The sequence below is a fragment of the Epinephelus moara genome, chromosome 21 (genome assembly GCF_006386435.1).
Source record: "Epinephelus moara isolate mb chromosome 21, YSFRI_EMoa_1.0, whole genome shotgun sequence".
NCBI classification, from domain to species: Eukaryota; Metazoa; Chordata; class Actinopteri; order Perciformes; family Serranidae; genus Epinephelus; species Epinephelus moara.
Window position 1 is genome coordinate 30,034,521 of NC_065526.1, and position 24,907 is coordinate 30,059,427.

A 24,907-nucleotide genomic window follows, 5' to 3' on the forward strand; every position below is an offset into this window, starting at 1 on the left:
TTACAAAAACCTTAAATCGTTTTAAAGACGTTATTCGAAATTCAGTGGATTTGAAGTTGCAAAAAGTCTGACACAAACTGATTTTAAATATGTGTTACAAAATTGCTGCCCTTCAAAAACTCCCTGTCATGGTTTGGCAATGTTAGTTGTGTTACGTATAGCCAATCATATGCGCTCTTCATTCCTTGTTGACCAATCAAACACAAGCATGGTTGTAGGTGAAAGGTTTAGCTCACGAGTGCCAGAAATTGCTCAATACGTATCATAGATCTCTAATGCGGATGGATAGGTTTAACTACGCAGGACTTGCTTGTCAGATCTGCGATCAGCGCAGGTGTGTCGGCCATTTTTAATGTGCGCAGGTGGTCCAATGTGTCAACGTTACCATAAACAGCATGGAGAGGACACAGAACAGGGATGTGCAACCGAAATAATGTGGAATTATTGACTTCATTTATTTAAATTGTGTGATTTTCAAAGCCGGACACACTAGGAGTAGACATACTTGAATAACTGAGCAACTGACAAGCCATGTTTCGGCAAACGAAGGCGGTATTCCGGAAACTTCGATGTCTAAGGTAAGTCAGCTAGCTAACGGTACAGGGAGTTAGCCACATAACGTTACACACCTGGTGTATTGCCAGTCTATCAAATGCTACTTGTGTGTGCTGTTTGCCAGGTGGTGTCACGATAATTGTCACTGACTGTCTGTGGCGGTGTGATTAGATACTGTGTGAATATAGATGAAACGGTGCTGTGACTCTGTTGATATGACATAACATTCAAACTGATGAAACAGTTGTGCAACCAAGGATGAGGGAACGCATCAATTTGGAGTTACCTAGTTGACTTTTCTGTTCATAAGTTACCTTTATATTAACTTTAGCTCCTCAAAGAATAGCAAGTTCAGCCACCTGAGAGCTGGGGTCTGTAACTATTATTTGGGGTTATTAGAGCAAGTTCAAGGAGAGGATAGCCAGCTGGCTTCGACCTTCGTCATAATGGCTGTGTCACACGAGCTTGTATTGGTGTTACACCATATTCTGTGACCTAACATTCTATGGCCTTTCTAAATTGAAAGGAGTCTGGGTAATTACTGGTATTTACATGTGGTCTGAAGTGCATGAACACTCTGGAAATCATTTCAGGCAATGAAAGATACCCACATAAGGCTTGTTCCTTTTAATGCTTATTCTATACTGTTACAGTTGTTATGCAGCTGCAGTATATTTTGGACAGATACAATTTGGGATAGAGGAAACTTTTTAATAATGCTTCAGTATCATTATTTGTCAAACTAACCATAATTAAAGACATATGCGTATATGCAAATCAAACAGAAGGTTGGCTCTGAAGCATATATAACATCTCATTTATCCAGAAGCCAAAGACCTATAATAATGATAATAATATTAATAATAGCTTATATTTATATAGCACCTTCCAGGAGACCCAAGGACGCTTTACAGAAAAATCAAAAAACAAAGCAAAACAAGACAGAGCAAAATAAACAGACTAGCTGCCAAAGGTCAGTGTGAATAAGTGTCTTTTCAGCGTAGACTTGAAAGTGTCCAGAGATGGAGCAAGGCGAATCTCCGTAGGGCGAGAGTTCCAGAGGGTGGGGGCTGCCACACTGAAGGCTCTATACCCAAAGGTCCACCTGTTGGTGCGGGGGATGGAGAGGAGACCTGAGTCAGAGGACCTCAGATTCTGTGATGGGGTATGCTGGTGGAGAAGGTCCGATAGGTACGGTGGATCGAGGTTGTGGAACGATTTGTATGCAAGCAGAAGAAGTTTGTAGGTTATGCGGAACATAACCGGAAGCCAGTGCAGGTGAATGAGGGTGGGGGTGATGTGCTGCCAAGGCTTAGTGCGGGTAAGCACCCTGGCAGCTGAGTTTTGCACATACTGGAGCCTTTCGAGAGCTTTATTGGGGATTGATTTAATGATGTCTTGGCATTATTATGTGCCTGACACAATATTAAAACTGTATTTCATTAATTCATATGGGATCTGCATTGTTTCTGCAAAGATTGACGAATGTTCTTTGTACTATTAACTATTTTTCTTCCTCCAGTTTTAATGGACAGCAGTATACAAGGAAGCTAAAGAGCACTTCAGCACAAGAGCGGGCCTGTCAGTACCAACCAGGACAGAGAATCCATGGCTTTACAGTCAAAGAGGTAAACTCAGCTTGACTCAGAGTAGCACGATTAAGACATTTATAAAGTAATAGTGTATAATTTTCAAAAGGATGTACTATGAATTGTACAGTTGGTAATTTCAGCTGCTAATCCTGTTTCCCCAGGTTGTACAGGTCCCTGACTTGTTTCTCACAGCAGTGAAGCTGACTCATGATAAAACTGGAGCTCAGTACCTCCATGCAGCCAGAGATGACTCCAATAACCTCTTCAGGTTGGTTGGAATACGTTTCAGCTGCACTACCTATTTATGTTCAAGTTTGATAACAGATTTGAACATTCCTCTGCAGTCACACTTCAACACAGCATGACTCTGAAATGTGTTTTGTTTCTATAACCACAGCAATTTTTTTTCTCAAGCCAAGTCACAGCACATCCTTGTACAAAAAAGCAATAAATCAGACAACGCTTCCTTGTTACCGTATTTCAGTGTCCAGTTCAGAACGACCCCCATGGACAGCACAGGGGTCCCACATATCCTGGAGCACACAGTGCTTTGTGGGTCTGAGAAGTATCCCTGCAGAGACCCTTTCTTCAAGATGCTCAACAGGTCTCTGTCCACCTTCATGAATGCCTTTACAGGTACAGAAAAATGATTTGAACCTGAATGTGCCAAGTGACCTTTAGCAAAAAGTTGGGAACAGTGTGCTTATATTCACATAAATATCCTGAGTAGAAAATTATTTGGTGTCAACGCAGATACAGTCAGTTAGAGTTTTACAGGTTTAACGAATGTACAAGGAAATAATCCAGAGTTTTTTGGTTTACCAGAGGTGTTCATTAGTCACAAATTATTGTGATGGAAGTGTTCAGAGGCAAGAATATATGGATTCACTGATTTATAATACAGCTGGTATTAACTTCTTAAATTTATTATGGTTACTGTCATTATGTTACTAGTCTGTATCAAAAGAAAAGAAAAGGACTTCCACATGATGGATAGTTATCTTAAATGTCTGATGAGCTTTTTGCATCTTTTTTTTTTTTTTTTGCTTACTTCCTCGTGAACAGCCAGCGACTACACCATGTATCCATTCTCAACCCAAAATGGGAAGGACTTCCAGAATCTCCTGTCTGTCTATCTGGATGCAGTTTTCTTCCCTTGTTTACGAGAGCAGGATTTCTGGTGAGTTTTGGGTATTGCTGCACAGTTATTTATGCCAGAATGCTAAAACTGCTCAGTTTTATTTTATGAAGATAACTTGATTGCATTTTAACAAAGCAGCAGCCGAAGTTATCTTTTAAATACTTTGTTGTGATTCTGTGTCTCTTATTGTATTGTCCAACAGTCGGCTGAAACAGACCAAGAATTAGCAAATATCATAAGACAGGTCTATAACAGTCGTACAGTACTGATGAAAGCAGCCTTGCTCACTTTGATTGTGTACGTCTCAATTTTCCAGGCAGGAGGGCTGGAGGCTGGAAAATGAAGATCCCACAGATATCAACTCCCCTCTGGTCTTTAAAGGAGTCGTGTTCAATGAAATGAAGGGGGCTTTTGTAAGTCAACACTTCCCCAGTCACTGTTATTAAAATTTCATATGCATAGCAATTCTATTTCAATATCTATTATATACAATTATTTCTTTACACACACACAGGGGCCATCAGGTGCTTCTAAGCAGTGTCAACAGTTTAAATACTTAATGCACAAATTAGTTTTTTCCCCCATGTATTATATTAATACAGTGATATCATAAAAAACTATAACAGAAAAGTGATGTTTTTATCATGTTAGCAGTGGTTAAATCTGAAGTAATTTGTGAGTGTGTTTGTATATTCGCATATGTGTATTCTTACAGTCAGACAACGAGCGTGTGTACGCCCAGCACCTTCAGAACAAGTTGTATCCAGACAACACATACTCTGTGGTGTCAGGAGGGGAGCCTCTAGCCATCCCCGACCTCACCTGGGAGCAACTCAGACAGTTCCACGCCACACATTACCACCCCAGCAACGCTAGGTAGAGTAATACACACTTAGACAGCCTAACTGTTGTGTTATGAAATGACAATTAAATTAAAATTAAGATGAAAAACAGAAAATGCTCATTCTGCTCTGACAGGACAGAAACTGCGTTTTTAAAGAAATTGTTTTAATACAAACACACATACACCCCTGAGAGTGTCTTCTGTACGTTCTTCAGGTTCTTCACATATGGAAATTTGCCTTTAGAGCAGCATCTAAAGCAGATCCAGGAAGAAGCATTGTCCAAGTTTGAACGCATCAACCCGAACACAGAGGTCCCCTCCCAGCCCCACTGGAGCAGCCCTGTAAGTTCCTCATTCAGACGTATTACTGTGACATCTAAGGGTATTACAGACTGCAGTCAAATTTAATTTTTGTATTTAATTATCGCTTGCACGCATGGTTCCATTGGGTTATTTTTAGAAACTGAAATCAATTAAACAGCCTGTCTGATCTCACTGTGAACCTCATTGGTTTCCCCAGAGAGAAGACAATGTGACCTGCAGCCCTGATGCTATGGCTCCAGATCCAGCCAAGCAGGACACGCTGTGTGTGAGCTACCTGCTGGGAGAGTAAGATCACATCATCTCTTTTCTTCTTCTGCTGTGTTTCACCAAGACATTAGTCCTTAAACTCATTTCAGTAGGACGGCATGGATAGGATTCTGAAGCCAGAGATAATGCATCTTCTGTTACCCCTGATCTCTTAGTTTGAGCCTTATTTACAGTGGAATATATGTCGTCATGTTTACAATTTTCCAGTTTTCCTCAACATGAATTGACAACAGTTCTCTTTTTAAAAAGTGAAGCTCTGAGCCTTCGTTGTTATTCAGTGATATCTGATGTCTTTTTCTCTTTGCAGCATCACCGACACATTCGAAGGATTCACTCTCAGCCTGCTGTCATCTCTAATGATCTCTGGACCAAACTCTCCTTTCTACAAAGCTCTCATCGAACCCAAGATAGGAACTGACTTCTCTTCTGTCGTAGGGTGCATACATGGACTTAAGACCCTAGTTATCCAGCTGATCTTTGTGATACAACAAATCATCTTGAGTTTTTGACCACTTGTCTTTGACGCAGTAATGTTAAGCATCCATGACATTCATGTGTTTGTTGAAAGTGTGTTGAAATGTCCTGTTGTGCAGATACGACGGCAGCACCAAAGAGGCGTCATTCAGCATCGGGCTGCAGGGAATGGCTGAGAAGGATGCAGATAGGGTGAAACAAATCATCAGCCAAACCATCGATGACATTATAGAGTAAGTACCAAGGTCCAGAACTAGTTGGTATTAAAAAAGACACATGCACATAGTAGATACAATACGTCAGATCAACTTGAGTCATTTGTCCTCATTGCCGTTCACAGGACGGGCTTTGAAGAGGAAAGAATTGAGGCTCTCCTCCATAAGATTGAAATCCAGATGAAACACCAGTCCACTAACTTCGGCCTGTCTCTGGCCTCGGTGAGTTCACTGCTGTGTATCTGTAACCTTCATTTTATTTTCACAACTACAAGGACACAACATGTGTATATAAACCTCTATGTGGGAGGTTTGTTAGCAGTACTAAGGATGTTTGTTTTTTGCATGCTTTTCTATATATCTCATAACTCCGGATGTAAACACATACAAAGCTAGTCTTGGGAAACTATGTTGTGCACAGAGCAGTTTATTTGCTGATATCTTCCTGAAGGATGTGTAACATTAATTCTAGAAACCTTCCGCTTTGCACATGCAACAATGTTAAAAGTAAATTATAAATGGGCATTAGTAGGCAACTTGTCCTTGTGAGGGGAGGAGGCAAGAGTAAAATAGATTACTAGATTGTTTTGTTTTATGAATTTTTTTTCCCCTCAGAGTGTCATTCTTGACATTTTGTGCGTGTGTTTCTAGTACATAGCTTCATCGTGGAACCACGATGGCGACCCGGTGGAGCTGCTGCAGATCAGCGACAGCGTTGCCAAGTTCAGACAGGCCCTGAAGGACAACCCTCAGTTCCTCCAGGACAAAGTTCAGCACTACTTTAAGGTGAATGAAACAAGCAATATTTTAAATGTGTGTTTGTGTCTCTAGTATAGTTGCAAGTTGATTGCTGAGGAAAGAAGGGGCAACATTCAGCAGTCTGGCATCCATATTTGTATTTGTTAAAGTTGTTCAGGATTATGTCCTTGTAGCTGCACAGCTCCCAGTGGTTGGGAGGGGGGTCTCTTCAACTGAACGACAGCAGGAAAACATACATACTGAAATGATGTACTTGAAATAACATATTTTGACCAAAGCATTTCTTAATCATCTTTTAACAAAGAGCTCGATTGCAAGGTTATACAGTGTCATTGTTGGGCAATTTAAGATGGAATCCCTTCTCTATGATTAGATACAGTTCAACTGTATTTTCCAGTTGTATGTCGTAGACAACATCCCCGGTATGCCTTTCAAGAAGCGGTCAAAGGTCATCCTAGGAAGCCCTGATGCTACGCTCAAGTCCCTGACGTCAGCACAGATGCTTGTGGTCATCAGTAGTTTTACCTCAGGTCCTCTACTTGAATTATACAATTGAATACTAACCTTTGCTTTGTTATCCTTTAAATCCGCCCCCCCTCTTATGCACTGGCCCTGCAGGAGAACACACACAAACTGACCCTGTCTATGAGTCCGGATGAGAGCTACTTGGAGAAACAGGCCAAGGCTGAGGAGGAGAAACTCCAGAAAAAGATCCAGGCTCTGTCTGACAGTGACAGAAAAGAGATCTATGAGAAAGGTAACAATAATGTAATTGCTCATGGTGTGTGTCGAATCTCACTTTCTGTTTGCAATGAGGTAAGTTTACAAAGTCTTAACTGAAGTCAGAAGTGAACATCTTGACTTTGACCAGTCAAAGCTTTCTGATAAGTACCCTTCGAGTATGACTGCCAGATATCACAGTGAAGTGTTTCTCTCCATGGAAAGGTCTGGAGCTGCTGGCTGCTCAGAGTAAAACCCAGGATGCTTCCTCTTTGCCAGCACTCAAAGTGTCCGACATTGAACCCACGATACCCATCACACCTGTTCAAATCACCACTGCAGGTACAGTACAGTCTCCACTGTTATTGTGGCGTGGTATTTTTGTCATTATCACCTAAGTCAAGGGCGTTTGGTGAAACTGTGAAGGGCTTTCTTCTCCTAATCTGCACAGGAGGCGTACCAGTCCAGTACTGTGAGCAGCCCACCAATGGCTTGGTTTACTTCAGAGCCATGTGTAGTCTCAACACCATGCCAGAGGACCTCAGACTTTACATCCCGCTCTTCTGCAGTGTTCTTACCAAGTGAGTTAATCTCTCAGTCTGTAAGACCAGAACAAGATCTGGAACGCACAGATCAAGTTTAGAATCTGTGAGATTGAGACAGATAAGTATTTCTTTTGTGTGTACAGTATTTTAGATTGTACCTGCTTCCCGACTTGCAGCATACAGTTGAAGGACTGGATGTGTCTCTGTTTGTCTAATTAGGATGGGCTGTGGCGATCTGGACTACAGGCAGCAGGCCCAGCAGATGGAGCTGAGGACAGGGGGCATGTCTGTCTCCACCCACGTCACCACTGACTCCTCCCAGCTGGACATGTACGAGCAGGTCAGTGCCAGCTCTGAACGCACTGAAGCCTATAAAGTAAATTAAAACCCACTGCGTATTTTGCAGGAACAGATTTGATTCCCATCCCTCAGTGCTCTGTGTGCCGATTACATATGCGTGTCCTGCTGCAACCCAAACACATGCAAATCAGACAATTATAAATGTAAATCTCAGAAGCAGTCCAGTTTGAATCCCTGGTTTCAGCCCAGTGCATGCTGGGATAAGCTCCAGCCCTTTGTCTTTCAGAAAAAAAGAACATGTGGTTGAAGAAAATGCTGTTTATTGTTTTGGTTGAAGGTGATTTGCCGCTGCAGGTTCCAGTACAGCCTCGCAAAACACCAAACGCTGTCTCTAATTTGCTCTGTGCTCTCTGCCTCAGGGTGTCCTCCTGTTCTCCTCCTGCCTGGAGAGGAACCTTCCTCACATGTTTCAGCTGTGGAGCGACATATTCCACAGGTATGTCCTCCAATGCTGTACTTAATGGATGCTGAAAAGTAAAATGTGGCTGGTCTTTTGGAGAACAGTCAGCTGTGATTATTGACACTGGCAAGCTGGATACAGAGAAACCATGGCATTAAAGTAAGTACATGTTTTCCTCCAGCCCACACTTTGATGATGAGGAGCGCATGAGAGTGCTGGTGATGATGTCAGCGCAGGAGTTGGCCAATGGGATATCCTACTCTGGTCACATGTATGCCATGACGCGCTCAGGCCGACACCTGACTCCAGCAGGAGACCTCCACGAGTCTTTTGGTGGGATGGAGCAGGTACAGCACAGTTTATGTATGATTAGTAATAATCGTTGTTACTGATCACATGAGTTTCAACAACAAGGCAGTTCTCCATCTCTGTTATTATGTCTACATAATAAGTAGAAGTAGTGGAAACAGGGGGCTCGGCAGGGACGGAGTCATTTTGACTTGACCAGCAGATTTCACTACAAGCCAGTTGGCTGTTGAAACAGGTGACCGAGCTTTTGACAAGCGGAATTGCAGGTGACACCATCAGCCGGCTTTGGTCGAACTCAGACAGCCAGTCCACACCGCTGCAACTTTTCTATGCAGCGTTCTAAAACGGTTTCATCTGTTTTGTGTTTTGATTATTGGAATTAGGTGAAGTTTATGAAGAGAATAGCTGAGATGTCAGACCTCAGCCCAGTCATCCGAACACTGCCCAGGATCAAAAAACACCTTCTCATCCGCGACAACATGAGGTGGGTTCGTATAATGGTGCACCAGCTCATATCATGTTTATATGTTCAGTGTCTGGAGCACTGTTTATCACTTTTGAGCACTTTTGTTTATGTTAACAAAATGAGTGTAGTGTAAATGTACTGTATATCATCTACTCAGTACATTTCCCTCAATTCAAATTAAACTGTCTTCCTTATAGGTGTGCAGTCAATGCAACTCCTCAGAAAATGTCTGACACAGCAGCACAGTTGGAGAGTTTTATGAAGGGCATGGCTGAGAACGGAAAGACGCGCAAACCTGTCAGAACCGATATTATCGAGGTAAGGAATCAACAGGTGATCTGGATCAATAAACCAGTCGGAAGATTTGTCATATTGACTTGTCCATCAGATCATAATATAGTAATGTTTTGCTTTCTGTTAATGTCTTCATTTAAGAGGCCACTGGACTCCCTGAATAACTCCGGACTGAGCAGGAAACTCATCTCTGTAAGTGTTCATTTCACAGTCTGCTGATTCGTTTGTCATCTCTGTATTGCTGCCAAATGGAGTTTAAGATAATTACAGAAAACAGGAGTTTCAGGTCATGGAAGATGATGCCTGTGCATGTTGGCAGCTTTTTTTGATTATTGATGAATAACTCAATTTTGAATTCATATTAAGCAGTGTGTCTGTGCGTGTGTGGTTTTTTTTTATACTTTTCAGGAGCATAATTATCAGCCATGTCAGATGAAAACTTTCTTCCAGATGCCCTTCCCTGTCAATTTTGTCAGTGAGAGCATTCGTACGGTACCGTTCTCCCATGAGGACTACGCCAGGTAACCACACCAGCACGCAGCACACCAAGAGCAGTGGCTGGAAGGTTAATGTTGACTTGACACATGCCACTGTAAATGCCACCATGTCTTATATTTCACACACACTTATTGATGTGACTGTAGTGAGAGTTGATTTGGTGATGTACGCTATATAGACGTGATTTTTCTGCTGACATTTTTGTAATTCATTGTGTTTTGAGTTTGCTAACCACTTTCTTTTGCTTTATGTTCTGTCTTTGTCAGCTTGTGCATCCTGGCGAGGTTGATGACGGCGAAATATCTTCATGGAGAGATCCGGGAGAAAGGGGGAGCGTACGGGGGCGGAGCTAGGATGGGAGGAGGTCTTTTCTCCTTTTACTCATACAGGTGGGCAGCCATTCATCAAACTGGTCACAGTTTTGGACAGCACTGCAATGCACATTGCACAAATATATAACCTATATTACCATATATTGCAGTAATAAATTTGCTGATTACAGTTTAATATTTTGTGTCTAAATGAGACATTTTATACTATTTGGTGATCTTCTTCTTTTAAAAGAAATCTTGTAAAAGTTGGAAAACTCTCCTGAGTTGTGTGGGAGATGCTGACAGGCTGAAATAGTGTTTTAAGCTTTAAGATAAGGATTTTGCAGAATGAGTCAAGAGGCAGTTTTCTGGAGAAACATAAGAATTACATCTGCAACAATTAGTTCATTACAGGAACATTAATTGGAAGCTTTTTTGATAACTGATTGTTTTGAGTCATATTTTCTCAAGAAAAGAATGACACAATTCTCTGTTTCCAGCCATTCAAATATGAGCATTTCTTTCAGATGAAAACGGTTTGGTTTTGGGAAATTGTCACTGTGATGGCTTTTTTTTTTACCAAACAACTTTTTGATTGAAAAAAAATCAGAAAACGTCTGAAGTGTAAAACATTGATTATTAGAATTTCACAGTGTGTGTTGACCTGGTGTTTATTTCTTGTCTCAAAGGGACCCGAACTCAGTGCAGACCATGGCTGCATTTCGTAAAGGTGTGGAGTGGGCAAAGTCAGGGCAGTTTACTCAGCAGGACATCGATGAGGCCAAACTGTCAGTGTTCTCAGCTGTCGACTCACCTATAGCCCCCGCAAACAAAGGTGAGACTCCCACTTTGTTAAGTCAAATGTGTTCAAAAACACCCACATAATTGAACGTAATCCTGAGCTGCAGCCTTTATTTGGGTGCTTTGCCTTCAAATTGAAGCAGTTTGGGGCTCCGCTGATATAAAACCTGACACTACTTTGTTCACCGTGTCTCTGTGTTGCAGGAATGGGTCACTTCCTCAGCGGAGTCACAGATGAGATGCTGCAGAGTCACAGAGAAAGACTCTTTGCTGTCGATCACAAAAGCCTGGTGGGAGTGGCCGAAAGGTAAAAATCTATACCTTACTTAGAATTGTTAAGAAACCAAAATGGAGATTGAACAATTCTGCGTGTAATTATCTCTACTTCAAAATGTTCAAACTCTCTTTGGTAAATTAAATATTAAACAAGTGTCCTTGGTGTTGTTTCCCTGCAGATACCTCGGTGTTGGTCAGAGGACGTGTGGTGTCGCTATCCTGGGCCCCGAGAACGAAACAATTAAAAAAGATCCCTCATGGATTGTAAAATAATCTAATTAGCAGGTGTTTTATAACTGAAAACTTAACTGGACTTCACATGTACCACAGTGGCAAAATGTACTATGTACTGAAAACCCAAAGACAATGGTACTGTTGGGATTTTACTTAAATGGAGGCAAAGAAAAGCTGAAGCGCACAGTCCTAAGAGGAGGATTGTGGACTGATTAGTGTTGTAGTCATAATCTGACCCTTCAGATTATTACTTCTCTTTTTGTACATTGTTATGTACATATTAATGAAAGTGTGGTCGTGACATTCTAATGCTGGACAAACTAAATCTGAGTCTGGGCTTTATTTTTGAGTATCTTGTGATCATGAAAACTTTGATTTCGATATGTTGATGTTTGTTTTCTCTGCAGTGTGATAATTATATGTGGTTCAGGCAATTAAATTAACATTCAGGTGATTCACAACTCCCTGTTTTGAGTCTTTGAGCTAAGCTTAGCTAAACACCTGCTGATGGTTTACCATGCAGACAGAGAGTGGTATCAATCTTTTCATCTAACTCTGCAAGAAAGCAGTAGCCCGTAACATCATGTATTCAATGGCATGAGCACCACAGACACCAACACATTGCTACATATCACGACAGTTTCATATCTTTCCACACAATAAATGCTTTATTACTCTGTGACAGGACACTCACATCACGCTGCCAGCACATTAAATTAATGTTGCGTACAAGTTTCAAACATTCTCTACTTCACCGCCAAACTACAGCAACAGCAGGACCCGACTCACAAATAGTTACAAGATGCCACATACAAAGCCCATGGTGGATACAAACGGCTAAGGCAACACCACATTACACGCACACACACACACACACTCATACACACAATGAGCATGGATAGGACACACAAGGCAAGCTTGGCTCACTAAACCTCCTGCAGGTCACATTTACATTTTACAATCAAAATGATTTTTTCAAGGTGTGAACAGATTGACAGAATGTGATCCTCCTGACATATATTTATATATTATCTCTTTAGAAGCAGCTTTAAAGGATTACTTTAATAATGGGGCTAAAAGTGCTGTAGAAAATAATAAAAATGACAAGAGCTTCAAAGGAATGGCCCACCTCAGCCTCGCTGCCTTGACGCAACATGGGCCTTTGCTCAGCTAGGTAGTTAAAAAAAATATCAATATAGCTACATTTTCAGGACTAAAACTTAAATACTTATACAGTACATGATGAGGAGTGCTTATTATATATATATTTAAATCTATAATAACTTTGATTGAGGATCCAGAAAACACTTGAGCTCTGCTAGCTTGTTGAAACTATGTGAAGAGCTCTATCCCACATGTCATACCCTCGTTAAATATGTCCCTATCTTAATTTCATCATCCATTATCTGAAAAATAGAAGATCCCTTCCTATAATCGCCATGCTTTACCATACAGCATAACTTTTTCAAATTACCAGCTATCTTTTAAATTCTACCTAAATGTATTTGCAGTCAATCAGCAGTCGATCAGTCATAGTGTGAGCAGCCGTCACTGTTCTGTGAAGCTGTTTTCCTGTTGGAGTGATACTCTCTGGCAGCAGTGCTACGGTTCAGATGGCCGCCGTGTTGTTGGACTCTCTGGATCGGAACCGGGTCACGTGCTCCAGCTGGCCCGAGTCGGACACGTCGTAGCTGGTCTTGTACTTGGCCAGGATTTTCATCAGTGGACGGAGCTTCAGCCACCACTGCTCCTTGGGGATCCTGTGGCTGAGGGGACCAAACACAAGGACCAGATGTTTATATCGCACTACATTCATCCTGTCACTCACGTTGACAGGCTGGAGATTCACTGTAGCTTTGAGTTTGGGGCAATCCTCTCTTCCAAGAAGAGATTATTTAAAATTTAAGAAGCAAAATGAAAAAAATATTTTTTTTCCTCCACCAATATTACCTAGAAATATTTATTTAAAACTACTTTCTCTGGGCTGTCATTAGCCCCTGGGCCTATACAACATACATGGACTTTTTTATGGCAAACTACATTATGAAATTTTATAAAACATGCTGTATTATGACTTTTTCAATGATGTTTTAGTGCTATCCTATTACTTTTTATTTTAAATACTGTATTGTGACTTTGTTTTTTTAATCTGTTTGTATGACATACTTTACTATGGCTGTGGCTAATTTTATGACAAACTATAATGTGACATGTTTATGACATACTTTAGTACAAACTAAACTGAGTTTTTTGACATTTTTATGGTATGCTGTATCCTGACTTTTTTTGGCATATAGTATATGTCATAATTTTTTTCATTAAAAGTGTCATACTACAGTATGTCATAAAATTGTCACGGTTTTATATGCCATCACATTTTTAATAAAAATGTCATAGTATGTCACAAAAATGTTATTGTAGAGAATGCCATAAAAAATACCATAGTATGGCATTTAATTAACATTTTTAAAAAATGACATTTTTATATAGGAATTATGGCATTCTATATTATGATTTTTTTATGATAAAATATATTACATTTTTAATTTTTTTTTATGTCATTCTCTACTATGACTTTTTATATGAGATTTTTATGAAAAATATGACATCCTGCACTATGATTTTTTTATGAAAATGATTATGACATACTACACTTTGACATGTTTATGAAAAATTTGATGACACTATACTATGACAATTTTATGACAAACTATATTACTAACATCTTTTAAAAATATTGCATAATATACTGCTACAATTTATGAAAATATTATTCATTATGAAAATATTTACGACATGCCATACTACGACATTTTTTATGAAAATGGTTATAACATACTATACTATGACTTTTTTTTTTTTTTTAAATTATGACTTGTTTTTGAAAATGGCTATAACATGCCATAGTATGACAATTTTTTTTTTTTTTTTTCAATGGCATTCTATACTCTGACTTTTTTATGACATTTTTTGTTCTGCATACTGTACTTTTTGATGATGATTTTTATGATGGCATTCTGACAGCAACATTTTTTATGACAAATACTGTAACTTCTTCTTGACATCCTGTACATTGACTTTTTTATTACATGTTTTACGACAAACTACTTTTTTTTTTTTTTAATTTATTTTGTTTTGGGTTTTTTGGCATTTGGTGGCACATGTGGTGTACTATGATTTTGTTGTTTTTTTACACCATACTAAACTACAGCATTTTAATGACATTTTTATGGTACACTGTACTATGACTTTTTTACGACATACTATAATATGCCTTTTTTAAATTACTAATTTTATGCTTTTCTGTAACTTTAAGACTTTTTTATAGCATACTACACGATGACCTTTGACAATTTTTTATGACATTTTTACTGTATTTTTTTTATGACAAACTATATAATGGCTTTTTTATGACATATACCATGACATATTTTTCTGTCTTTTTTTGACATATTGTGACTTTTTATGACATTTTCATAAACTATACCAGGGGTTCCAACCAGAGTTTCAATTTACAGAGCCAGCATATGATTGAGGGCTGCACAATAGAAGTGCACACATAAAACAAATCCTATCCATCTAACTTCCACATTAAACTGCAGTTTGACGCAGCAGCTGAGTGGTGTATCAAGTGTAGGCTCTTATGTCAAAGTATTATAATGAAACAGGTGATTAATGTTTAATGCATGTACTTCATGTCATGTTCAGCGGCCATGCAAAATGTTTCTGAGGGCCACCACAGGCATGTGGGTCGCACTTTGAGAAATTATGATGTACAGTACATCATGCCAATTAGTGCTGGTAAATTGTTTAAGTTTATCTCATCTTTTCAGTGAAGGTATGGAACTGTTCTACTACAGAGAGTAAAACTGAAATTGTTTCTTACAAAAAGTCCGTCTCATCCCGGATCTGTGACACGGGCTGAAAGACCATGGCTCTGCGACGCATCCCCAACAGGCAGGCGGTGTCCTCTGAGTTAGCAAACACTCGCCCTGCATCGAAGACAAGCATCAGCCTTTATAACCAAACACATGCTACACCCAGTCACACACAGACACTGATGCGGACATGGCCCTGATGAATTGAGACAAAACAAGGAACCAAGACTAAACAAATGTGGTTATTGAGTTTCTTTTTACCTCCTTTGTAAGACTCCTTGAGCGTCCGTGTGATCCACTGCATGGCTTTAGCAGCAATTTTGGTGCCAAAGTTTCTATCAAAAGGTGATGGAGCTCCTCCCTGTGAAAAGAAAGAAAGTATTCTTCTGTTTAAAAACAAGGCTGGGAAATATATGTCAGAATATTAAATAAGATTATTTGTATAACTTCAGTAAAATGATCACAATGACAGGCTGCAGCTTCTTGCAACCATGGAAAGTTTTATCGACTCCTTCATGTTGCAATTTCGGGATAACGTTGTTCCCTATATCACCAGCTAATTAACTTCCACTAGTGACAGTAAAGCATGTACAGTAAAGTGTGTTTTTATGTGTGTGTCCAACCTGCTGCATGTGACCGAGGATGTTCTTCCTACAGTCAAACACTCCCCGTCCCTCCTCAGAGTACAGCTGGTAGATGAAGTCAGTGGTAAAGTTCTCATTGGAGTTCTCATTCCTAAAACACACATTACAAGGGCAACAGGTTAGTTAAAGGGTTAGTTCACTGAAATAACAAAAAAAGTTACCTTGACAGAAGCCGCTGTTTCTTGGGGAAAAGTTGCTATTGATTTTTTTGAGTGCCTTAAGAGACACAAATTTAATTAATTTCCATCGTTTTGGGTGTGGAGACAGAATTCTCACAGTCCAAGAAACCTGGACAGATAAAACCAAAACTATCTGCATGATTAGACACGCCTATAGGGAAGTAAACTGGGTGAACCAGCCCTTTAAACAGACTAGGTAGTGTCCTTATGCTGATGGATCTCTATACCCCCAGTGCTCTTGTGCCCTTGAGCCAGGGCATCACTCTTCTGTCCACTATAACCTGCAGAGCTACCTGAGATGCAAAACTGTGCTTGAGTGTGATACTTAAGTAAAGCAGGTGCAAACCTCAGCACAGACACACAATGTCACCTACACGTTGTCCAAAATATTACATTTGTCCTATTTCCACAGACCTCCATCCTGCTGGGAGCAATTTAAACAGTGTGATGGTGCAGTGGACTAAAATAGCCACAACAGATGACATGAAGTAAAGTGTGTGTGAGGTCGTTTAGCTGTCAGAGATATTTTAAGACCAGCTGGGTTTGTGTAATTAATTGAGAACAAATTTACAACAAGACAAAACCTAATTCTTTACCATTAATACAGAGTATGTAAATATGTTTTACTCTTCTTTTGTTGTGCTCTCTCCTTCAGTCACACACACACACACACACACACCTCAATGTAGCAAGTTAATGCGAGAGGAAACAGCAGTGGCAATGTTACATTAAAGAGAAGAACAAACTGCCTGGCGTATGAGCTCCGACACCCACCTGAGCACTAAGCCTCTCTGGATGCTCGTCTTCATCTTCTGTGTCAGATGCTCCACGTTGGCCTGAAAACACACAGCGAAGCCTCACGTTAAACCGGAGCAACGGCGCCCTGCAACCTGCACGAGCAGCTGATCCAGCCGCAAATCACACACACCTCCCTCTCATCATCCTCCCAGGATGGAGACATGCAGGGGGGCATTTGAGCCAGCAGGGGGCACCAAAATTGCAGATTCTGCCCTTCTGGTGACGCAAAGAGTTGTTTCAAAGCAAAAGAAGGTTCCTTTGGGTGTTACAGTGCTCCTTTCATCTGGAGTATCACTTTTTTTTTTCTTTTTTTTTTATCACTTCTGCAATTTTGAAAATGCCAAGAGGAGGAAAAATTTGTGTTTTTACCATTTCCAAATATGATACTTTTTGCAGTAGAACAGCGTGCTGATATGGAACAACTGCCTCAGATAATACTTCTATGATTTAGGGCTATAATAATAAAGCAGACTATTAATGATGTCTAACAATTAATTATTTTACTCATAACCAAATTAAATTTAATCAATGTCAATCTTCTGTTGTTGCTTAATGGTATATAATAGTACAACGTGGCTCATACAAGACAATAAAAAATAATTAATAATAACAATTCCTTACAGCGTCACACCAGTGTGACAGTTACACCATAAACACAATGACAGCGCTGACACTTCTAATCACCCCGACCTGATCTGTGTTGATGGGATCTGTCTGTTATGGAATGAGTGATGCAGTTCAGAGGTTATTAATAAATCACTTCAGGCGCATTGACATAATCTGGGTCACCTGCATGCTCCTGAAACATCCAGGCAGAGGCAGTGATGAACTTAGGGAAGCTGCTGCAACACTCACGGAACAGTGAAGTGTGATCTGTGCTGCTTTATGAGAGCCCAGGGTGGATGCATTTACAACTGAGCTTTATATAAGGTTATGAAATATGAAGCAGATGTGCAGCAGGCACTGTTTTAGAAAGGTACTCATCTACAAACGGGTTTCAGCAGGGAGACGAAAGGGTCATAGCAGCTCTCTAATATTTAAATAAGACTGAATATCTTACCTGCAGGTCCCGGATGTCAAACGGCTCCTCGTAGATGTAGACGGTGTCTGCGCCTGCAGCCAGACCGCCGACAGTGGCCAGGTAGCCGCAGTAGCCCCCCATGGTCTCAATGATGAAGACCCGCCGCTTGGTGCCACTGGCTGACTGCTTGATGCGATCACATGTCTGAATCGCACACAGATTACACAGTTACTAACAAGCATTCGTTTGCCACAGGGAGCTCACCAAAGCAGAGCCGATCAGTCAATTCATCTGTTATTTAATCACGTAAATTAATCATATAAATAAGTCTTTAACACTTTTATCAATTTAATATGAATTTTAGATGAAATACTTTTAGGTTTTTGGTCACTCTCAGGAAACAATATGAACTTCAGGCTGTGACAAACTGAAGGGAACTCAGCATTATGTCTATAGATTAAACAATGAATCAAAACAGCTCTACTTTGGGTCGAGAAAAGCGCCTTACAAGTAACATTTATTATTTTCATTATTACTTTAGCAGATAAAATATTGTGCTAAACATGCAGCCATACTCACCTTTTGCAGTCCACACTACAAGAAGAGTTGGATTAAACATTCTGCGTCTCAGTGATGCACAGGTTAACTCCTTATTTATTACTGCAAGACTGCGCATGTTTTTTTTAGTATATTCAGTGTTTTATTTATTGTTGGACTTGATTTGGTTGATATGATTGTCAGTTTGGATGCGTGTCTTGTATTCGGTCTATTATATCTGAATATATACGGTCTATATATATATATATGTTGTTGCAGGATATGAACAACTTAGGGTAGCTTAAATAATATTTCCAATTCTTAAGATTAAGTGTAAGATTTTCCACAAAAAAAGTGTCTTATTTATGTAATATTTTTGTGTTTTTCTGCAGACACAGACGGGTAAAAATTCCCATATTAAGAATCATTAGATTGGGCTGGTTAGTGATTATGTCAGAGTTGACCTGTGCATACTGGGCCTTCATTCTAATCAGATGAGAGAAGTCTACCAGGTCTGAATAATATCTATCACAGCAGTATACTGTCCTCTTAATCTTGTTGCCAAACCTCAGTATTTTGAATGACTGTATAATATTTTGGCACTTATTTGACTGTTTTTAGTGGCAGACTTCACTCATCTGGTATTAACAGCAGATAAAACCAAGGCATTGACATTTGTAATTCAGACTTAGCATGTCACAGTGAGGCACTCATCAAACACAAACAGCATCACAACCTTCACTAGCAGGAAGAGAAGGATTTGCCACATAACTGCTTCCAAAATAAAGATCATCATTACGACATTGCAGCAGTCAGCTGACATGCAAGTGCACCATGGTCAGCAGAGTTCTGTATTTTGGATGAGCAGGAAGATGTGTACTCACAGATTGTAGTTTCACTTCTTTTCCATAAACATTTCTGAGATGAACTGGGATAATTTGGGGATTTCCCCATATTAAGTGTCATTATCATTAGACATGTAACACTATGAGATGCCTCTAGCTGTGATTTTCCTCATGTTTTGGTCTTTCCCACTGGCCCTTACCTCCACGATGGCGTTGAGGGACGTGTCAGCGCCGATACTGAGGTCAGTGCCGGGAACATTGTTACTAATGGTAGCAGGCAGCATGCACATCGGGATACACAACTCCTCGTAGTCGGCCCGGGCCTCGTACAGCTGCAGCAGGGACTCTAAGGCCTGATGGTGGTGGCCGTGATACATGGTTAGAGCACCAGGGGGCACAGTGCATGTCTGAGACCCTGTCAGTGTGTCCTTGTGTGGGAGACTGCAGTGTTTTTACAGGCTGCTACGTGGCGCTCAGTGGCTCCCTTGGCTTGTATCCTTAGTGCCTTGGGTTGAAGCTGTGTCCTAGTTCAGTGCTACATACTAAGTGTTTACAGTATGTTCTGTGTACTTATTTTAATACGCTATTTTTGCAGTTGCACTTCAATTGTCAGACTGAATAGAATATCCATAACTATGCTTTCATTAGTGTATGATCACCTGAGAATGGGTGTGTTTTCATTAGCTTAGAATGAGGTGTTTATATCTACACACGAGTGGGTCCTCTTCCACGGAGCCTGCCATGTTGCACCGCCATGTCTGTTACAGTAGCCCAGAACAGACAAACCAAACACTGGCTCTAGACAGGGCCTCTCCCATTTTTACACTGAAGAGAAGGCCACCTGAGGTTCTCATACAACCTCCAGCTAGATGACACTAAATCCCACATACTAGTCATTAAAATAAACGAGCTTGACAGTATGTGATCTTTCCCTCTGCAGAGCTGCTGAAAAATAATCTAAACGCTGTGTTAGGGGCTTTCCCAACTCTGAAAATAACACTACATGTTTGTAATTTTTTTGTTTTGAAGATATCGTCGGATCAGCCTGAGAATTCTGCGTGAAGATTCAGCTCAACACCTGTAGTCCAGGTTGAAGGACACAAGCAAAGGGAGGCATTTCAAATAAACTGAGACCACGAAGGTGCAGCTCTGCAATGTGTGTGTATGACTCGTGGTGTGCGTGCTGCTGGCTGGCTCTCTCCAGGTGACAGGGGCTTTGGCTTCCCATTGGCTGAGAGGAGATGGAATGGGGGAGTGAGGGAGCGGGGAGGGTCACCCTGGCTGACACATGACGGTATTGACGCGGCAAGATAAAGACTGGGCTGGGTCTCCATTGGCTGTGGTGGTCGATGTTTCCTTTTATGTGCAAGAATGTCCAGTACAGAGGGGCTCTGGCCTGGTTCAAAGCACTAACAACACTAAAATGCAGACTGCGGTCAGTGATGCTGGACTCGTACGTGCCCACACAGCATGCAGACTTACTCTCCAAACGCACGGACTCTGTGCCATTACAGTGCGAGCAGAGCCTCCCTGTCGCATTGAACCGGATCGCCGTCCAGTTGTCTGCTGTTTCCTAAACAAACACAGAGCAGGCCGCACAAACACGGCAGGGCCACGCGCCAAAAACATGCCACAACACGTCACTACATGCCCAAGCACTTACCTGGGACCACCGCTGAACAGCTCGCCTCCAGCAACAACCAGTATTAAGGGTTTTCTGCTGTACAGTATGTGTCTTCATGCGGTGTACGTGTGGACAGGAGCCAGATCCTGCTTGTTTGCTTCTGTGGTAATCTGGACTCAGGTTTTAATGTCCTAGGACCTATGGCTGCAATGTGTACCTCAGTAAAGTAAATAACAAGCTAAGGAAAGCTGTGATTTATGACGGCAGTTCATGAAAGATTTTTTTTCTCTCAAGTGATAGGATATGTCACTAGTCTGAAGTGTTGTTTGAGTCATACTTCTAACATGTACTGCACAATTAGCATATACTATATAAATGGTTTTGTTTATGTGAAAGCAGAGGGTTAAGTCTGTTCCATTAAGGTCTAAGGAAATCCTGCTCACAGGTTTTGTTGTTTCGGGTCAGTGTGACTGTGTTTACACAGAAAATATTGCAGTCACTGACTCATTACAGCAGTGACATAGACCAAAAGTCATTATCATGTGACCCTATACTTAAGTCTCGTCTTAATTTGTCAAATAAAGTCCACCTTCTGATTGTTAATTCAAGGCTGTGAGCTGTCTGTCAGCGAAGCCCCAAACTCTGACAGGCTGGATGGTGTGCGTGTCCAACTACAAGCACACACACACACACTCTACCCAGCCACACTTACATCAGTAATGGCATTCAGCGCAGTGTCTGAGCCAATGCTGAGGTCTGAACCAGGTATATTGTTGGAGACGGTGGCAGGGACCATAACCATGGGCACACAGAACTCGTTATGTTTGTCCCGCGCGGCAGAAAGTTCCAGTAATCCCACGTAGGCCTGCAGCAGTGACAGCCAGCATCTTATAGGTTGTTGTTAAAGATGTACAGACAGAGGGAATGAGGGTGTGGGCGGAGAGTGAAGAGGCCTAACGCCAAGGTGTTTACAAGTACAGTAGCCAAGAGGAGATGTGTTGAGTTTGAAACTAATTCGTGGTGGCAGGAGCCTGAAACTCTTAGCTTGTTGACATTAGACAATATGCAAGACATGCACTATTGTTTATCAGTCTGCCAAGCTTCAGAAAAGTGGGCTTTGAGGTAGGCGGGGCATGTTGGTGGGAGATGGATCGCAAGAGTAATGCAGTAGAAAGATCAGAGACAACAGTGGTGGGTGGGACAGACAAATGGCCTAGGAGGACTGTACTGGTGGGAGAAGCCAAGAGGAGAGAGCCAGGCCAATTATGACGGACAATGAGACACACACAGGAAGTAGACGCTGTAGCTCCACACACAGAAAGACAGGGAGGGAGACAGTGTTCGTCTTCTGGCCAAGCTGCCCAAGTCAAAAACCCATTGTGTTTTGGAAAATTTACATGTTTTATTCTTATTTAATTAAATAGTTTACTGATTTTTTTACTTAGATTTGAAATGTTGTTCCAATCTGTCCGAGGAGCTCCATTTTCGGGCCCAAAACGTAACTTGCACACTTGATATTAGGGTTCAAACCTGGGAGGTTAACATCTAGGTCGCTCTACTGCTGCATCTTAAACCCATCTTTTGGTTAAAATCATTTTTATGATTCAGATTGATCATCACAAGGTTCTGGCTTAGCAGTTTGGCCATGACATAATTAACAGGCAAGGAGAGAGCCTTTAACATTTAAATGTGTCCTAATTGCATTCTGAAAATATGGTTATACAGAAGTCAAGACATGTTTTGCAAATGTAAAATGTCCTACAGGACAAAAAGTCAGTGAAAGTGAAATGGATTCAGTGATGTTAAACACAGTATATAATGCACGTACAATAAAAAATAATTCAGATTTATCTTTAAGATACTCAAGAATTCTGCTTTAGTACAATTACTGGTAGCTTTTGTTTGAATTATACAACAGTCAGAGTAAACATTTAAAAGTGTGAGGAAACACAACTACTTTGGTTTTGTTTTGGTGATAAAACGTTCAGAAAGATAAAATATTGCAATATTCAGAAATCAGGTAAAGTTACACACCTCAAATCCGCCGATGACAAGCAGGGCGTTGATGTTATGGATCCTAATCTGCTCAGCGATCTTCTCCAGATGTTTGCCTGGAAGAGTTCTGCAGCAGCACACAGAAAGGAAATAATACAATGGTTAAACAATTGTCCACTTAATTCCTTTTCTCTTTGTTCCTTTTCAACCAGCTAAGGTTAGCAACACTGACGACACGTGAAATCAAGAATCGTAGAAGGTTTTTTTTAAGTTGACCTACTGTAAATTGATATATTCTGAGATTTGTAAAGAATACAGCTTCATTCAGATACTATTTATATTCCAGGGCAAAATGAACAATATGATATCCTCGTCACTCCTTGGCAACAAAACTCATCAAACTTTAGAGCCAAGGCTTTGTAACTGATTAGTTCTTGATAGAGCATAGAGAACAGGATTTTTTTTATATCTCCCATCTGAGGATCCACTATTCCATTGGTTTCCTCAGATAGAAATTATAGAAGGAAAAAAGCTTATGTAAGGTCAAGAAACAAAAAATGTATACAGTATTTAAGTCACTAACAATACGATACGATACAATTCAATACAATACAATACGATATGATACGATACGCTGCGATACAATACAGTACAGTAAAATCATTACTTACCGTTTGGTCCCCAGCAGTGATCCTCCCTGGCCGGTCCAACCACCAACATCTCCCCATTTGATCTCCTTGATCTGATTTTAAAACACAGAAAGGTGATAATTATTCACATTTCCTTTCATTTTTGATAAAACTACATCAATCACCTTGCAAGTTCTAAACTTCCATATTTAGTTTTTGTTGATATACAGGTGAAGATTCAGAGACCCACAGACCTCACCGTCATAACTTTCATTAGAGCTACTTTCTACAGAAGACAACTGTTATCACTCCGCTATGTGGATTATCCAGAGTAACCAGGACACTGATTCCAGAAAAAATATGTTGCTGCTAAATTTCTCTAATTTAATTTTTCCATGCTTTAAGCACCACAGAGAAAATGTCATTTAAATCCATTATTTGGGGTGGAGGCCGAAATCTTAGGAGTCATATCTCAAAACCTGGGAATATAAAGCCAACACTATCTGCAAGGTTAGATCCACTGTGGGTAAGAAAATAGAATATTTGCAATCAAAGCAGTAAAACATGGAAAACTACCTTCATCAGGGACGTGCTGCACATGTTGGGATACCCTAAATACTTCACCCGGTGGCAGCGCCTTATGTCCTGCATCACACAGAGCGTTGTGTGCTTGATGCACATTTTTATTTTTTGCTTCTTGTGCTGCTGGCATGGCTGCAACAATGACTAGACCTCCCCGGGTTTATTGAAAAAACTCTTACGTGACAACTGATACATTCTCAAACTGATCATCATAACCTTATACTGAAAAAAATACTGACATTTGGATGGACTAAATTAAGTCCAGTAACAACATAAAAAAATACTTGGACAGAGGGGATCTGCATCAACAGATACCTAATCCAAACAGGCTTACAAGGCAGACCATCAACTTCCATGTACACAGCTGTGAGAGCAAATATACAAATGACAAAAAACATGAATAGGATAATCTGTATGTCTTCATATTTGACATGCATTTGACTTTCCAACTTAGTCCAACTTCTTATTCTCATCCAACCAAAGCAATTCAGGGTTTTTGTTCTGCATTCTTACAAAGATGCACTCAAGTTATAAAGTATAAATGTGCAGTCACGGGCTGAGACGGTCACAGAGCCCACCAAAGTGTGCACTCCTCCATCCTGCAAAACCAAGCCCATCTGAGGGAAGTTTTGACATGTCAGCCTCCGGTCCTCTTTATATTTCCTTCTTCTCACTGAACTGTTACTGTCCCAGCACAGCCACACTTAACCAGCAGCTCCACATTATAAACTGTGTCCTACTTAGTTGGGGTTTTAGCCAGGGATCACAGCTTCACTTTTCAAGTCTAATC

At 40.6% G+C, this 24,907-nt stretch overlaps 2 protein-coding genes across 5 annotated transcripts in view; one reads left to right on the forward strand and one right to left on the reverse strand.

The window, feature by feature from the left end:
* The first annotated feature begins 339 nt into the window (after positions 1-339).
* pitrm1 (pitrilysin metallopeptidase 1) lies at positions 340-11,710 on the forward strand. Its single transcript, XM_050074622.1, has 27 exons — positions 340-578; positions 2,078-2,183; positions 2,309-2,415; positions 2,632-2,783; positions 3,213-3,327; positions 3,605-3,701; positions 4,004-4,164; positions 4,348-4,474; positions 4,653-4,741; positions 5,031-5,159; positions 5,317-5,430; positions 5,538-5,634; positions 6,064-6,198; positions 6,790-6,928; positions 7,117-7,233; positions 7,343-7,472; positions 7,656-7,776; positions 8,156-8,232; positions 8,378-8,543; positions 8,889-8,989; positions 9,169-9,289; positions 9,407-9,457; positions 9,674-9,786; positions 10,030-10,152; positions 10,764-10,909; positions 11,080-11,182; positions 11,331-11,710. The coding sequence occupies exons 1-27, from the start codon at positions 532-534 to the stop codon at positions 11,422-11,424; spliced, it is 3,078 nt and encodes a 1,025-aa protein (XP_049930579.1). The 5' UTR covers positions 340-531; the 3' UTR covers positions 11,425-11,710.
* A 315-nt stretch (positions 11,711-12,025) lies between these two features.
* pfkpb (phosphofructokinase, platelet b) overlaps positions 12,026-24,907 on the reverse strand; it is a 37,516-nt gene continuing 24,634 nt past the window's right edge. For 2 of the 4 annotated variants that reach the window (XM_050074627.1, XM_050074624.1), the window contains exons 14-22: positions 23,578-23,648; positions 22,946-23,033; positions 21,624-21,776; positions 17,945-18,109; positions 16,861-16,922; positions 15,887-15,998; positions 15,525-15,624; positions 15,272-15,377; positions 12,026-13,151 (exon numbers count right to left, since the gene is read on the reverse strand). In XM_050074627.1, coding sequence (XP_049930584.1) covers positions 12,995-13,151; positions 15,272-15,377; positions 15,525-15,624; positions 15,887-15,998; positions 16,861-16,922; positions 17,945-18,109; positions 21,624-21,776; positions 22,946-23,033; positions 23,578-23,648 — 1,014 coding nt within the window. In that variant the 3' untranslated portion in view covers positions 12,026-12,994. Of the gene's footprint in view, positions 13,152-15,271; positions 15,378-15,524; positions 15,625-15,886; positions 15,999-16,860; positions 16,923-17,944; positions 18,110-19,487; positions 19,641-21,623; positions 21,777-22,945; positions 23,034-23,577; positions 23,649-24,907 lie in introns of all 4 variants that reach the window. The other 2 variants (XM_050074623.1, XM_050074625.1) reach the window with 1 other exon arrangement.

Bases quoted from the DNA above. Each gene is read 5' to 3' on its own strand.
- pitrm1 (XM_050074622.1), top strand. From the start codon at position 532: ATGTTTCGGCAAACGAAGGCGGTATTCCGGAAACTTCGATGTCTAAG. The intron at 3,702-4,003 runs GTAAGTCAACAC...GTATTCTTACAG, and splicing joins ATGAAATGAAGGGGGCTTTT to TCAGACAACGAGCGTGTGTA. The intron at 5,431-5,537 runs GTAAGTACCAAG...TGCCGTTCACAG, and splicing joins ACCATCGATGACATTATAGA to GACGGGCTTTGAAGAGGAAA.